Here is a 12,797-nt window from a genome sequence, read left to right as displayed (position 1 = left end):
GTCCACGCCACACCGCCACGGTCCACTTTTTTTTTTTTTTTAATCACACACACACACACACACACACACACACACACACACACACCATAATAACTGAGATGTTGATTTAAAGATACTCACAACATTACATTTTATTTAACATTTTAGTATCCAGCACAATCATTGCAATTATTATGTCTATATAAAAATCTGTCTGAAACTAAGTTAGAATTGACATGTGCACATCAAATACATCACAAACTTGGATAACACGGTACAAACAAGATCGTTTTTAAAATGTAAGACACACAATGGCAGCAGCAGTTTTCAAGTCTTCCCAAGATTGGTGTTCCATCTTTTGTAAATATGCACACACTATTTTACGGAACAGAATAACAGCCAACTTATTTTAAATATCATTCTAATAAATACTCTTTTGATCAGGAAAAAACAGCTGATTTAATTTGTTTTCATTCATTGTGAGTCTGTTAAATTTGTGACATTTTTAATATTCAAACTATTTTAGAGTTCTGGTGTGGTTTTACCACATCTTTTAATGAGGTGGGCCTTGAAATCAGCCAGAAATTCTACCATTCTACCATTCAACCTTTCTGTCTTTGTAGCATTAACACATTTTTTGTTTTTTCTTTTTTATACCATTTTTAGCGATACCTCGGAATTCGATAAGCCATCACTGCACAGCGCACTTTACTGTAAACCACAAACAAAATGACTGAATTATATACAACTTCAGATGTTAATCCATTAACCAGTAGACACCTCAGCAATAGAGAAGGGTTTGTTTTTTTGCAAAAGGCGAATCTTCAAACTGACACAGAGCTGCTCCTGCAGTTGAGAGGCACAGAAGTGCGCGACACCTCCATGTGCACGGTCGACATGGGGAGACGCTCGCACTCCTCCTCCAGCTGGCTGCACTGACACTGCAGCAGCGCCTCCCTCACCTCCTGCCGAAAATTGGAGTTGAGGAAGCCGTAGATGATCGGGTTGATGCAGGTGGAGGACATGGCCAGCAGGTGGCAGAGGGAGAACAGCAAGTTGTGGTTGCAGATGGGCAGGGCATCCTGGTCCCAGTCGGACACGGCGTTGAAGATGGTGAGGGGCAGCCAGCAAACTGCGAAGGCCGTGATCAGGGCCAGGAGCATGATGTTGATCCGTCGGCTGTGGTGCATTCGCTGACCGTCGGCGATGCAAGCGCGGTCCAGCATGTCCTTGCGCTGCCGCAGGCGCGCAAACACCTTGACGTAGCAGAGCAGGACCAGGAGGAGTGGCCCGCAGTACTGGAAGAGCAGGAGCCACGTGGTGTAGGCCAGCCTGTGCTGCTGGGAGGGCCAGTGCTCCAGACAGGCCTCCATGTGCGGCAAGCCGGTGGTGTGAGGAAAGAGGGCGCTGGGCGCGGATGAGTTTTCGGCGTCGGGGGAGGCCTCCCAGGGGAACGGGGGCTGGTGCTCGTTGACGTAGGGCTCGTTGGTGAGGATCTGGAAGGCCAGGAAGGGCGAGGAGGTGAAGCAGGCCAGGATCCAGATGACAACCAGCGCCACGTGGGCCTGGCCGACGGTGGGCTTCCACCCAGACGGGTTGATGATGAGCTGGTGCCTCTCCAGGGCGATGAACACCAGCGAGAGCACGGACACGGTCACCGAGGTGCACTGAATGAACGGCACCAGCCTGCACAGCAGGGAGCCGAACACCCAGTGGTCCATCAGCGTGTAGACGACGGTGAAGGGGAGGCAGAAGACGCACACCAGGATGTCGGAGAAGGACAGGTTGCAGATGAAAATGCCCGTGACGTTGTTCTTCTCCTTGCGACGGGTGATGATGCATATGAGGCCCACGTTGCCCAGCAGCCCCAGCACCATCGTGACGCCGTACCAGGCGATCAGACACGTGGTGAGAGCGAAGGACATGTGGCACTGGTCATCCTGGCCGTCGGCGGCGAAGTCCGACGGCCCCGAGGCCCAGCCGCCCCGCCACTCCCGCACAGGCACATGAGCGGCGACGTCCTCCTCCCACAGCAACGGGGAACGGGAGGATGCGGATGCGCTGAAGGGTTCAGACGGTGTCAGAGTTGACGGAGAGGACTGACTAGTGCTGTCAGTCAAGGACATCTCGACAAGATCTCAGCGTCACCGACCAGCAGCGTCAAACTGTCCATGCCCTCGTCACAGGAAACCAGCATCTGAGGAAGAGACGGGCAAAAAAAACAACAGGAAGAGGAAGACAGTTACGTGCATAAGTCACCCATTGGGTCGGAGGATCCATCGATGCAGGGATCCTGTGATCCGGACGCTGTTGAGGATTTATGCCTCAGATAAATGTGCTGTGTATTATTTCAAGTCACGGTGAGGTCAGAGAGGAAAACATCAAGACATTCTCGGTCTTTCACACTTCATGCTTTTCATTTATTTAGACTTTGGATTTACAACACGTTGAAAGTATAGTAAGACTGGTAGTGGTTTGATGGTTTTCCTTGAAAATCTTTTAAACATGCTATATATTTTTAGCCCTCTGGTTTTCTCTTTCATTCCACATTATGCCTAGTCTGCGATGAACTGGCGACTTGTCCAGGGTGTACCCTGCCTTCGCCCTAAGACAGCTGGGATAGGCTCCAGCAGACCCCCGTGACCCTGAATAGGAATAAGCGGGTATAGAAGATGAATGAATGAATGAATTATGCCTAGTTGTTAGTGGCTTTCAGGGAGTCAATGGAAACTGAGTGATCAGCCCAAAGAGAGTGAAGTTGTTGAAATGATAAATATTAATATTTCAAATTGCTTTGTAACAAAATGAGCACATTGAGTGTGTTGAAATTTCACTGAATACCATTCAATATTTGCATATAGGCTTTATTGTCTTTAGAATGCGTGTAGAATGAGCAAATACTGAAATGAAAGCAAACGTCCGAGCAGAGCTCTGCACTGTGCAAGCAAGCAATGAGTCCTGTTACAGTTCAATACCTGTCAAATAATGGCATTTCATACTTCCTATGAGAGTGCCATGCATGCTCCTTTTTAAACATTTATTTTGAATCCTTGTTGCATGTCAAAGCAAAAGGTCACGACATTGTCGGGGTCCTAAAAATGGACTCCACACTCTTGCCCTGAAACCTTTTGCGCAAGGAGAACACAGAAAAACGAGCCTGTCATTTCCCATTAATGGCACATTCACTTGGGCCATCAGTCACTTCACATGGCATCACTACTAAACGACTCTGTCAGCGTGACGACTGTGGCATGTGTGTGGCCAGTGTGACGAGACATCGATCGTCGCTCGCCCAGGGAAGCGAAGGAGAGGTGGACAGCCCCAATCAAACAACTGTAACCACGGAGGGAGTACATGAACACCTGCAGCACAGAAAAGGGGAGAAATATCCCATTTGCGCCATTTGACGAGGGCTTAGCCCCCCAGAAAGCGTATCTACCCCAGAAATCCCTCCAGAGCACAATAAACAGTCTCTGCAGGATAAAGAGCAGTGTGACCCCACACCAGTCTGTCCATCTACCCTTCTCCTCTGCCTCACTCGGTCTTCGTCTCAGAGAAAATGCTCCTCACCAGCAGGTCGAATTATAGAATGAATGAAGACCACTTTCTAAGACAGAATCTTTTTTTCTTAAAACAGTATTACAAATGCATTCGACCTGAGGAACAATAATTTAATTTCTGTTTCATCTGTACACCTCCTTGTCGGCAATGTGAAGTGGAGTTTTCTTCCCTCTGGCTTGTCTGTATCGCAAAAACATTTGGCAATATTGTGTATAATTAAAATATTGTGGCAAATTGAATCTTCTTAAAAAAAAATATCCACAGAGTAATCTAAATGCAGTGCATCATCCCACACTTCACTGTGAATTATCAACTAAGCATATTTTGGAATGAGACTGAATATTTAATAAATCATAACGATGAGACACTAATTTCCCTTCGGCACATTTTCAGGAGCAATGCTGAAATTATTGTTATTAACTTTTGTCTATTTTCAGCTTTTGTCGCAGCTGCTCGCCAGAGCACCAGGGAATATTATAACACATTCCTATTCTTTATCACCTATGGTGTCCTGTGCGTGTGTCTGCAGGCGCAGGATGGCAGGCGAGAGAAGCTGCTGAGCACGAGCATCATTATTGTCTGCTGTGTCAAGTGGCCAATATCTCCTGGGGCTGGGAGCCTGCCACTGGAGTCACTCGCAGGAGATATTCCACCCCCACCCCCCTACTTCCACAATACATACAATTTAAGAAAACTTCCAGCTCAATTTGTCTCTTTTCCTCACATCATTTATCAAAGTGCACTCCTCTGTGAACAGCATCATACAAAAAAAACATTCACATGGGGAAAAAAACAAGTCACTTACATGCTCGGCTGGATGGACGCTCCACCGCCACGCCAGATGTGAACAGGTTTGTATCCACTGAGGGTGAGAGTTGGAGGAGCCGAGCATCACATCATCACATCGCTTGGAACAGAGTGAGCCTCGGTGCTATTGGCTGCTCTGAGTGGGAGCCAGAGAGCCTCTGAGGACTGAGCTCTGCTGTCGCGCAGTGGCAGGCGCACTCCATTGCATCCTGGGAGTTGCACTGGATGGAGGTGTTTACGCGCAAACAGCAGACAGAGCCGGTCCATTTTGTATTGTGATTGTCAAGGTTGCGTGCTCTTTTTCAGACGGTGATGTATTGTCTGTATGCAGTCCATTCAGGATGTTTGACACTCTTATTTGCTACCGGCTCACACTCCTGAGCCATCGCCAACGTGTTTGCACCAAGGACCGACAGGCACACACACACACATAAAAAAACAAACTCAAAGAATAAAACATAAGACTTTTTTTTTATTATAAAGGCACATTAGAAAAACAGAGGAATAAAGCAGGTCCTTTTCACACCTAAGAGAGAGCTCATGACTTTTCACGAGTTTACTTTGAGTTTATACCAGAGGTTCTTTAAATTGAATTATGTTGATTTTAAACCTGTACATACCGACATATATATGTTGTGAGTTATGAGCATTGTTTTTTTTTTTTTAAAAAAACAACGATTTAGTGTAAACATTTATTATTTGGATTAATTGTAAATTAAGCCATAAATTGTAAACAATTGACAAGATATAAATTGGATCATTGCATCCGAGTAAACAACCAACACAAATATTTTTAACGTGGCAATTTGTCAACACCCCAAATGAGCAGAAGTCAGTCTTTGTGCTTTGAAACAGTCAAATACTTTAAACAAAGGAGACTGAAAAATATCCAGCGTCATCATTTTCCTTTTACCCATCACAAATAAAAAGTAACAAATGTGACATTATTAACATTAACATAATCTTAGAATTTTAAGAAATAATAATCATTTTAAGAGTTCATCATGACTCAGACGGAAACAAAGCTTCAAGTAGAGAACAGGAAATATTGGCAAGGGTGCATAGAAAGGAAAAATAGTTCTTTGGTAGAATTCACCAAGCAGGTGCAGCCTCGAAATTTCCCCGACACAAACCAAAACAGTTTTAAAAAAGATAGGTTTAGAAATGAAAAAAAAATGCCACATTTAAAAAAAAAAAAAAATGAAAAAAAATCATTAACGAAAGATGAAATATCCCAGAGATAAAGATCGAAACCTGCAGCTCAATGGCTCCATTAATACCTGCGGCTGTGGGCTGATAAATTCAAAGCTGTTCTTTGCATATTGTTCTAGTCGATGGTTGAACATCAGAAGATAAATGTCGTATGTGTTAGAAACTGACAGACAGAAGGTGAGAATCTTGGTTTAGCTAAATGTAAGAAAAATATGCAACTATTAAAAAAGTCATGGAGTCATTAATGATTCTGTCTGCATGGACATGTGAGCATAGTGCGAGAGTTTACGACAGGTGTGTTTGCACTTTTGCTTCCTTCTCAAGATCACAGTCAAACACTTCACTGTATAGATAAGATTTGCCTTGCCTTCTCAGAAGCAGGAGGTAATTAACTTGGTATCAGGCTGCCGTTTCCTCAAGATGAAACACATTAACCATCTCTAGTATTATAATGCATTACGCTCCACTTAACTCTAATATTGAAGTAAAAGAATGGATGCTTCATGTCTCCTTCCAACGGCTACAGCGGTTTAGCACAAAAACCTTTCTCAACATAATCTATTTCTGACACATATAAATACCGAACAGGAGCGTAAGAGCATTTTTCAAACTCTTTGTTTACAATCCTTTAATCTGCTCTCGGGGCTCGAAGCTACGTGGACCGTCTGCTAGCTTTAGCTACATGAGGCTGAACATGCTTGCGACGAGCGAATGCATGAATAAGGGAACAGAAAGTAGCTTTTTGTCGAGCAGAATGTTTTTCCCACATCGAGCCTAAGTATTAAAGTGCGTGCGCACGCTGCGGTGTCCTGACCTCTGAACGGATCTCAGCCGATCAGCGTTTTCATGAAGGCGGGCTTGTTAAAGGGCCAGTGGTACTGGTTCGGGACGGGTCCGTTCACGTTGCACTCGAAGAAGGAGAACATGGGGAACCAGATGCGCGCCCGGCGGCTGTGCTGGTAGGCACGCGTGTTGGCCAGCGTGTGGTAGTAGAGGAAGAGGCGGGTGGTGATGTAGAAGGCGATGAAGACGTCGATGGAGTAGTGCTCGTGGGCCGCCAGGATGAAGAAGATGCCGAACAGGTTCAAAACCCAGGAGATGGTGTGGATGAGATTCCAGTTGCGCGGCGTGTCTGGAATTCAGAGGACGAGTCGGAGGGCGGGATTAGAGTTTGACCCTGTCGTGTCGTTCGCAGTAATCCCGGCTAATTGAACCACAAAATCATCTTAATGATCTGACGCCCGAGCATAACAGTGTACATGGAAAATGAGACGCAGCACTGCTAAAACCCCACAGGGCTTCTGCTGCTGATTTGTATATTTGTAAATACAAATGCAAATGCAGTCGCCCACAAAGGCATCATTTATTTCTTTTTGCGCCCACTGTTCCAGAGTCTGGTGGGAGGTGATTCAAACGTGGGATAGTAGTCCGCACTAATCCAAAACGAGCCAAAAAAAAAAAAAAACTCCTTCCATCTAACCACTGAATTGTATTTTAGCAATTTTGGAAGGAAAAGAAAAACAAAGGGATGAACAAACTCACTGTGTTGTTGGTAAATATTAGTACATAACGCATGATATCGAAGGACCTTCAAGCTATTTGCGCTCGGCTAAGTCAGGTTTTACCAACAGGCTCTAAATGAAAACTTTACGGAAAAATATCAAGACTAACAAGCGCGACGTTCCGCTCAAAGACTCACACTCTGTCACGAAGAAGTTGAGCATGGTGATGACCACCGTGTGCCCGCTGAACATGTAGTCCCCGCACGTCTCGACGCCGGCCAGCGTCATGCCGAGCCCGCTCCAGATGGCCAGCGCCCGCTGGATCTTTCCCAGGGTGTCGCCGTAGGACTGCAGGACGAGAGGAACGCAGCCCGCTGTCAGCCGGACTGCAGCGACTAGAGGGAGACTGATCCCACTGACCAGCGCTCTAGTGTGTGTGTGTGTGTGTGTGTGTCCCACCTTGCTGGCACACTTGAGGTGCTGCCCGGGCACGGAGAGAGAGGTGACGAACATGGTGCAGCAGCGCAGCAGGAACACGGTTCCCATCAGAGAGCACAGCCGCCTGAGGAGGATGGACCTGACAGAGAGACAAATGGGAAAATCACTCAGCTGTGCCTTTTGCACATCTTGCTCCTGTTTGTTTGTTGTATGTAGATTCACTTGACTCTTTCTTGAAATTCCTGTATAGTTTATTTTGTATTTCAGGGTAGTTTCCCAATTTGTGATCAATAAAGTACATCTATTCTATTCTTTTCCAAATTGTGCAACACTTAATGTCAAAACGACCCCATTGCACAACTGTATGACACACATTGTCATTATGCAAAACTGCAATGTCTGTATATTATATATGGATATATTTATGTTTAATGCCATACTTTTATTTCTTTTTATACTATAGTTTAGAAAATTGCATGCCTTTTATTACACTAATTCCCTTTTCAAGCTGCTGTAAATGTAAATTTCTCTTATCTATCTATCTATCTATCTATGCAACACACCATAATAAACCAAGACTTTACAGAGGTGTGAGCTAAACGTGCACACTACCTGTTCTTGTGGAGCAGCAGGATGAGCAGGAACATGTAACACAGGATAACGGCGCAGGCTTCGGCCATCGCAAAGGCCCAAGGAATTCTGGGAACGCTGTTTGTGAACGCATACATGGGTGATTAGATTAGATAACATGTTTACAATGAAGCACGAACCACGCGTGCGCCTACCTGTCGAGAAATATGTCCGGCAGCGGCGGGTAGGTCCTCGTGTCTGGCACGCGCTCGTGCACGATGACCATGACGAACGCGGTGAAGCCGCACACGGAGAAGACGTACAGGGCGCTGAGCGCCGTCTTCCACACCTCCGGGTCCAGCCTGCCGGCCAGCTGCTGCCGCTGCTGCTGCCTGCACCTTCCGTTGGAGTGCGTCTGACAAAGCAGTGCGCCGGCGCCGTGCCGATGTCTGTCGCCGACGCTCCTCAGCCGCAGCTCGGTGCCGTCGTAGCCGCGGTCGCCGCCGTCATCCTCGTCGTTGCACCTCCAGCCCGGCCCGACGCTGTTGACCGAGAGGGCGGCCGCCTGAAGGCCGAGCTCCTCCAGCTGGGCCCGGTTCTGGCTCTGGAGGCGGCGGAGGGCCACGGCCAGCCGCTTGATGTCCCCCAGCACTGTGAGGCCGAGCGGCGGCCTGCGCAGGTCGGCCTCCGTCAGGGCCAGCACGCCCAGGCCGTCCAGGCGGTGCTGGTTGCACAGGAGGTCCACATAGTCGCCGAAGCCCTCGTCCTGCAGCCACTTGGCCACCTGCAGGCAGCTCCAGGCGCTCACCGCCTCCTCCGACGAGGCCATGCCACTGCAAACGGTGCGGACAGGACAAAGACTTAAACATTTTTACTCGTTACGTCTGTCATATTGACAGTGAAATGTTGGTGTGGCAGAACCTGATGTGACTGCGCATGTAAGGAATAAACAAAGTGTAAAAAAGACTTTAAAAAGTGGCATAAAAATGTTTGAAGTTGCACATTTGAAGCAATACCATGATATCATATAATATAATATAATATAATATAATATAATATAATATAATATAATTACAACCAATGGAATGCAAAGTATAATACTATACCATTTAGTATATAATAATACTACAACAGTAGTAGTAATAATGACATCAGTAAAATAATAATCGTAGTGATAGTAGTAATAGTAATAATAGTGCAATAGTGCAGTATAATATTCTAAACATGAGGCTAATTAATGATGAGGCACTTCTCACCCCCCTCATGCTTTCACATGTGGATTTCATCAGTGTGACACTCGCTGACTGACACCTCATTGAATGAGCGACTGAGGACGACCGCTCCCCATGTTGACGATACAAGGTGCGACTATCTGTTGTTTTTCAAGACGGCGCAAAACCCAAAGATTAGATTCCCACTCAACGGACATCAACAGACGTCAGAACAAAGCAGACGTCAGTGACCCAAACGGCTGAGTTGATTATCTTATGAAAACACTGAGGGGTGGATTTTAATTTAATTAGTGAATATTTACGCCATGATCAATAGAGCTTCTAAACATTTCCCAAAGCCTCTAACAGACATCCTCCAAGACAGAAGATTAGTGACCAATACCTCGGGTCACACAGCCAATTGCTTGATGCAACTTTCATGATCAATATTCATTTCAGTTTTTCATAAAGCCATGCGTCAATGTTTAATCAGTTTTCACTGCTGCTTCTAAGGAAATGCGGCGACGTCGTCAAAGACAACACAAACAGAATGATAATTTCTGTTTGCTTCAGTCTCACAAAAAAAAAAAAACTGCATAAAGCTGCAACAAGTCCCAAAAGCAGCTGTTTTGCATAAGAAATCCCTGAAACAAACTGACGCATCGCTCAGCTGCTGAAACAGCCGTGACCGGAATGTGACTAATCAGGATGCTGGTCAGTGTTGAAGTCTGCTACGGTGGTGTGGTATGCTTCACACATCATACCACCGGCGTCGTGTTCACGATATGAACTGCGTCCGGGAGTGGAAGATGTACATGGCACGCACTGAACCACTGAAAAACAGCTGACTGAATCGAACACAAAAGACATTATTACTCGTACAGGAACCTTCGCCCGAACCGACCGAAAAACTGATTCAACACTCTGCCCTCGTCCTTCGCCTTCGACCCTGAGATAAGCAAGCCACGCTGCCGCTCGTTGCACACTAACTGCTGCTCCAAAGGTCTGCAAGGCCTTGGTCGACGCTGAATGTATGACGGCTGTGCTGACTGCTGCATGACACAACCACAGACGCACAACCATTCTCACCCAATTTAGCAGCTTGCACAACTTCGGGGAGCAGCAGCATTTCCTCATTTTGACACAATGTGGATGTAGAAGGAACCTTCCCCAGGTTGCTGCTTACAGTGATGAATTAAGTTGAACTGGCACAAAAGGATTTTTGAATGAATAATGCTGTTATAGGTGCCAAATATTTTTATACAGCTAATCAATAAAAAGCCTCGGTGTTGGGCTAATTGGGATTTGAACAAATGATAAGAAAGGTATTCTGATACAATTTGAATCAATGTCTGAACACTTACTGTTTTCTTACATCACACTGAACATATTTTAAACTCGTTTTTTCCATTGTGCCCATTCAAAATAAATGGAAATGTACATTTTCATTAACTGCCCACTTAACCCAGAAACCCAGAATCTGCATTACATTTCTGTAAAGAAGAAGGAGCTCTCAACTGACTTAACTGGTATGTCAACACCCACACCTAAAAGTGACACACTACTTCTGAAGAAGCGGCCACCAGTTAGTTAATAATAGTATAATACAAGTTGCAGCTGAGGGATCCAGATCGGAAAAAACAAATATATGTATCTTTCAGGCGAATCTACTTGAGGTAACAGCAACTCACCTGGGCTGCTCAGCTCTCCTCTCCTCACAGACAAATCCCACTTGTTTTCAACCAGCCACAACTTTTACACGGCCGACATCCCGCCGCCTCTCCGCCTAAAAGCTCAGCCTTCACCTCAGGACTCCACAAAGTGCCATGTCAGCCAGATTTGGCCCCGGTCGGCTTTGCCAGTGACTCACTCACACGGCGGTGACACACGGCCGTGAGCACGCGCACGCGCGTGACAGAGTAAGACGGGGAAGGAGGGATGTGACAAAGGACGCATAGTCCCTCGACCACAGAGAGCAACCGGTCAACAACCACTGAAATGAAATCATATATGGGGGAGAGCGACTATTATATTGTTGTTGACGTCCCGGTGGCAGCGGCAACAACACCATGGAACTTCTTTAAAGGGCGTCGAAGTCCAGCCCCACCTTTTTGGTCATTTCGGACTTACTTTATAAACGTTGATAATTTCCCGGAGTCCCTTCGAAAAGACGCCGTCACTGAGCTGCCACACGTCGGAGCCGCGACGTGTGTTTGTGTGTCCGCTCGGCCAACTTTTTCACGTCCAACATGCTTTCTGACAGTTTGTCAGGCAACGCCAAAACAGGAAGAGTTGGCGACGCAACGACGGCGGCGAGGAAGAACAGGCCGATTTAAATGCACTGACCTCTGCTGGCCAAAATAAGAAAGGCGACATTTATTTCCATGTGCGATTTTTCATTGAAAGTAAAAAATAATAATAAAAAAAAATCTAATTTCTATTTCTTTCTTTATGTCTTTCTTTCTTTCTTTTGTTTTTCCTAATACATACTTTGATATTTATAGGATAAAAGAGAACCAGTCGAGAGAGAGGTAACACATTTCCATTCATCATCAAGAGCTTGTCTGAGTTCCAAAATGCGCCACCTGTTTATGACTGTCAGAGCTCCAGTGATGCAGCAGCAGCAGAAAGTGTGGCAGAGACGCTTGACACCAGCGGAGCCTTTGGATGACGGACGAAAAACCAATTCCAGACGCTGTCACGGCGACGAGGTGTCATCCACGCGGCCTGGAGCGGAGAAGCGTCACCGACGCAGAGGATGAAGGAGACAAGTGCACAAACGGGCCGCGGCTGATCCCGTCTGTGGAGGAGCTGGAGGAGGTTTTGCATGCAGCGGCCCGTTCCTGTCGCCACTGCGATGAGGTGTGGCCTAATCTGTATCTGGGTGATATGTAAGTATCTTCTCCCCGCCTCTCGCCTAACTTCACGTACCTGTCGGAACTCTCGCTCGAGCAACAATTACAATGTGAGTCAGGTTTACGTCCCACGACAGATTTGGGCTGTGGCAGCTGGGCGTCACCCACGTGCTGAATGCGGCGCACGGGAAACTGTGCTGCAGGGGAAACGAGGATTTTTATGGAACCACGGTGAAATACTTTGGAGTTCCGGCCAACGACCTGCCAACATTTGACCTTTCACCTTTCTTCTACCCGGCTGCTGAGTTCATTCACCAGGCTCTGACTTCAGGAGGTAAAAGCTCGACGAGGTCCCTCCCCTCGCTGAGCCAAAAAGTGCTTGGAACCACCAGCAAGTTTTTGTTTTCTTCGTTTTTCTGATCTGCAGGAAAGGTGTTGGTGCACTGTGCTGTGGGCGTGAGTCGCTCCGCAGCGCTGGTCCTGGCCTACCTGATGATTCACCATTGCCGCACTCTCCTGTCTTCGGTGCGCTGCGTGCAGCAGAAACGCTGGATTTTTCCAAACAGAGGCTTCATGCAACAGCTCATTGCTCTGGACAGAGAGCTGCAGGACGTCCCCACACAACAAGCACAAAATAGAACTCTCCCCATTTAGAGTCAGCC

At 46.6% G+C, this 12,797-nt stretch overlaps 3 protein-coding genes across 5 annotated transcripts; 1 reads left to right on the top strand and 2 right to left on the bottom strand.

Annotated features, from left to right (window-relative positions):
* Positions 1-111: 111 nt before the first annotated feature.
* Positions 112-2,247, bottom strand: LOC142883495 (neuropeptide Y receptor type 1-like). The gene has a single exon (XM_076018409.1). The coding sequence runs from the start codon at positions 2,103-2,105 to the stop codon at positions 804-806; it is 1,302 nt and encodes a 433-aa protein (XP_075874524.1). The 5' UTR covers positions 2,106-2,247; the 3' UTR covers positions 112-803.
* A 2,559-nt stretch (positions 2,248-4,806) lies between these two features.
* LOC142883642 (sphingomyelin synthase-related protein 1-like) lies at positions 4,807-12,002 on the bottom strand. Of its 2 annotated transcripts, none has more exons than XM_076018680.1 (6): positions 11,866-12,002; positions 8,285-8,902; positions 8,112-8,207; positions 7,521-7,638; positions 7,259-7,409; positions 4,807-6,691 (listed from the first exon to the last, which is right to left on the bottom strand). In XM_076018680.1, the coding sequence occupies exons 2-6, from the start codon at positions 8,896-8,898 to the stop codon at positions 6,387-6,389; spliced, it is 1,284 nt and encodes a 427-aa protein (XP_075874795.1). In that variant the 5' UTR covers positions 8,899-8,902; positions 11,866-12,002; the 3' UTR covers positions 4,807-6,386. The 2 variants fall into 2 exon arrangements, with proteins under 2 accessions (XP_075874795.1, XP_075874794.1); XM_076018679.1 differs by lacking the exon at positions 11,866-12,002 and adding an exon at positions 11,411-11,558.
* On the top strand, positions 11,948-12,795 carry LOC142883644 (dual specificity protein phosphatase 13A). Of its 2 annotated transcripts, none has more exons than XM_076018685.1 (3): positions 11,948-12,171; positions 12,273-12,469; positions 12,563-12,795. In XM_076018685.1, the coding sequence occupies exons 1-3, from the start codon at positions 11,948-11,950 to the stop codon at positions 12,787-12,789; spliced, it is 648 nt and encodes a 215-aa protein (XP_075874800.1). In that variant the 3' UTR covers positions 12,790-12,795. The 2 variants fall into 2 exon arrangements, with proteins under 2 accessions (XP_075874800.1, XP_075874798.1); XM_076018683.1 differs by having other exon boundaries at positions 12,255-12,469.
* Positions 12,796-12,797: the final 2 nt, after the last annotated feature.

Source organism: Nelusetta ayraudi, unplaced genomic scaffold, assembly GCF_046127955.1.
Source record: "Nelusetta ayraudi isolate G7.1 ecotype Tasmania unplaced genomic scaffold, CSIRO-AGI_Nayr_v1 ptg000008l, whole genome shotgun sequence".
NCBI lineage: Eukaryota > Metazoa > Chordata > Actinopteri > Tetraodontiformes > Monacanthidae > Nelusetta > Nelusetta ayraudi.
The sequence above is the reverse complement of the archived record's forward strand: the minus strand, read 5'-3'. Positions and strand labels throughout refer to the sequence as shown.

Coding starts and splice junctions, on each gene's coding strand:
- LOC142883495 (XM_076018409.1), bottom strand. CDS start 2,105: ATGTCCTTGACTGACAGCACTAGTCAGTCCTCTCCGTCAACTCTGACA.
- LOC142883642 (XM_076018680.1), bottom strand. CDS start 8,898: ATGGCCTCGTCGGAGGAGGCGGTGAGCGCCTGGAGCTGCCTGCAGGTG. Junction 7,639..8,111: donor CTGCTGCTCCACAAGAACAG/GTAGTGTGCACG, acceptor TCTCTCTGTCAG/GTCCATCCTCCTCAGGCGGC. Junction 6,692..7,258: donor CAACTTCTTCGTGACAGAGT/GTGAGTCTTTGA, acceptor TCTGAATTCCAG/ACACGCCGCGCAACTGGAAT.
- LOC142883644 (XM_076018683.1), top strand. CDS start 11,948: ATGACGGACGAAAAACCAATTCCAGACGCTGTCACGGCGACGAGGTGT. Junction 12,172..12,254: donor AATCTGTATCTGGGTGATAT/GTAAGTATCTTC, acceptor AATGTGAGTCAG/GTTTACGTCCCACGACAGAT. Junction 12,470..12,562: donor CCAGGCTCTGACTTCAGGAG/GTAAAAGCTCGA, acceptor TCTGATCTGCAG/GAAAGGTGTTGGTGCACTGT.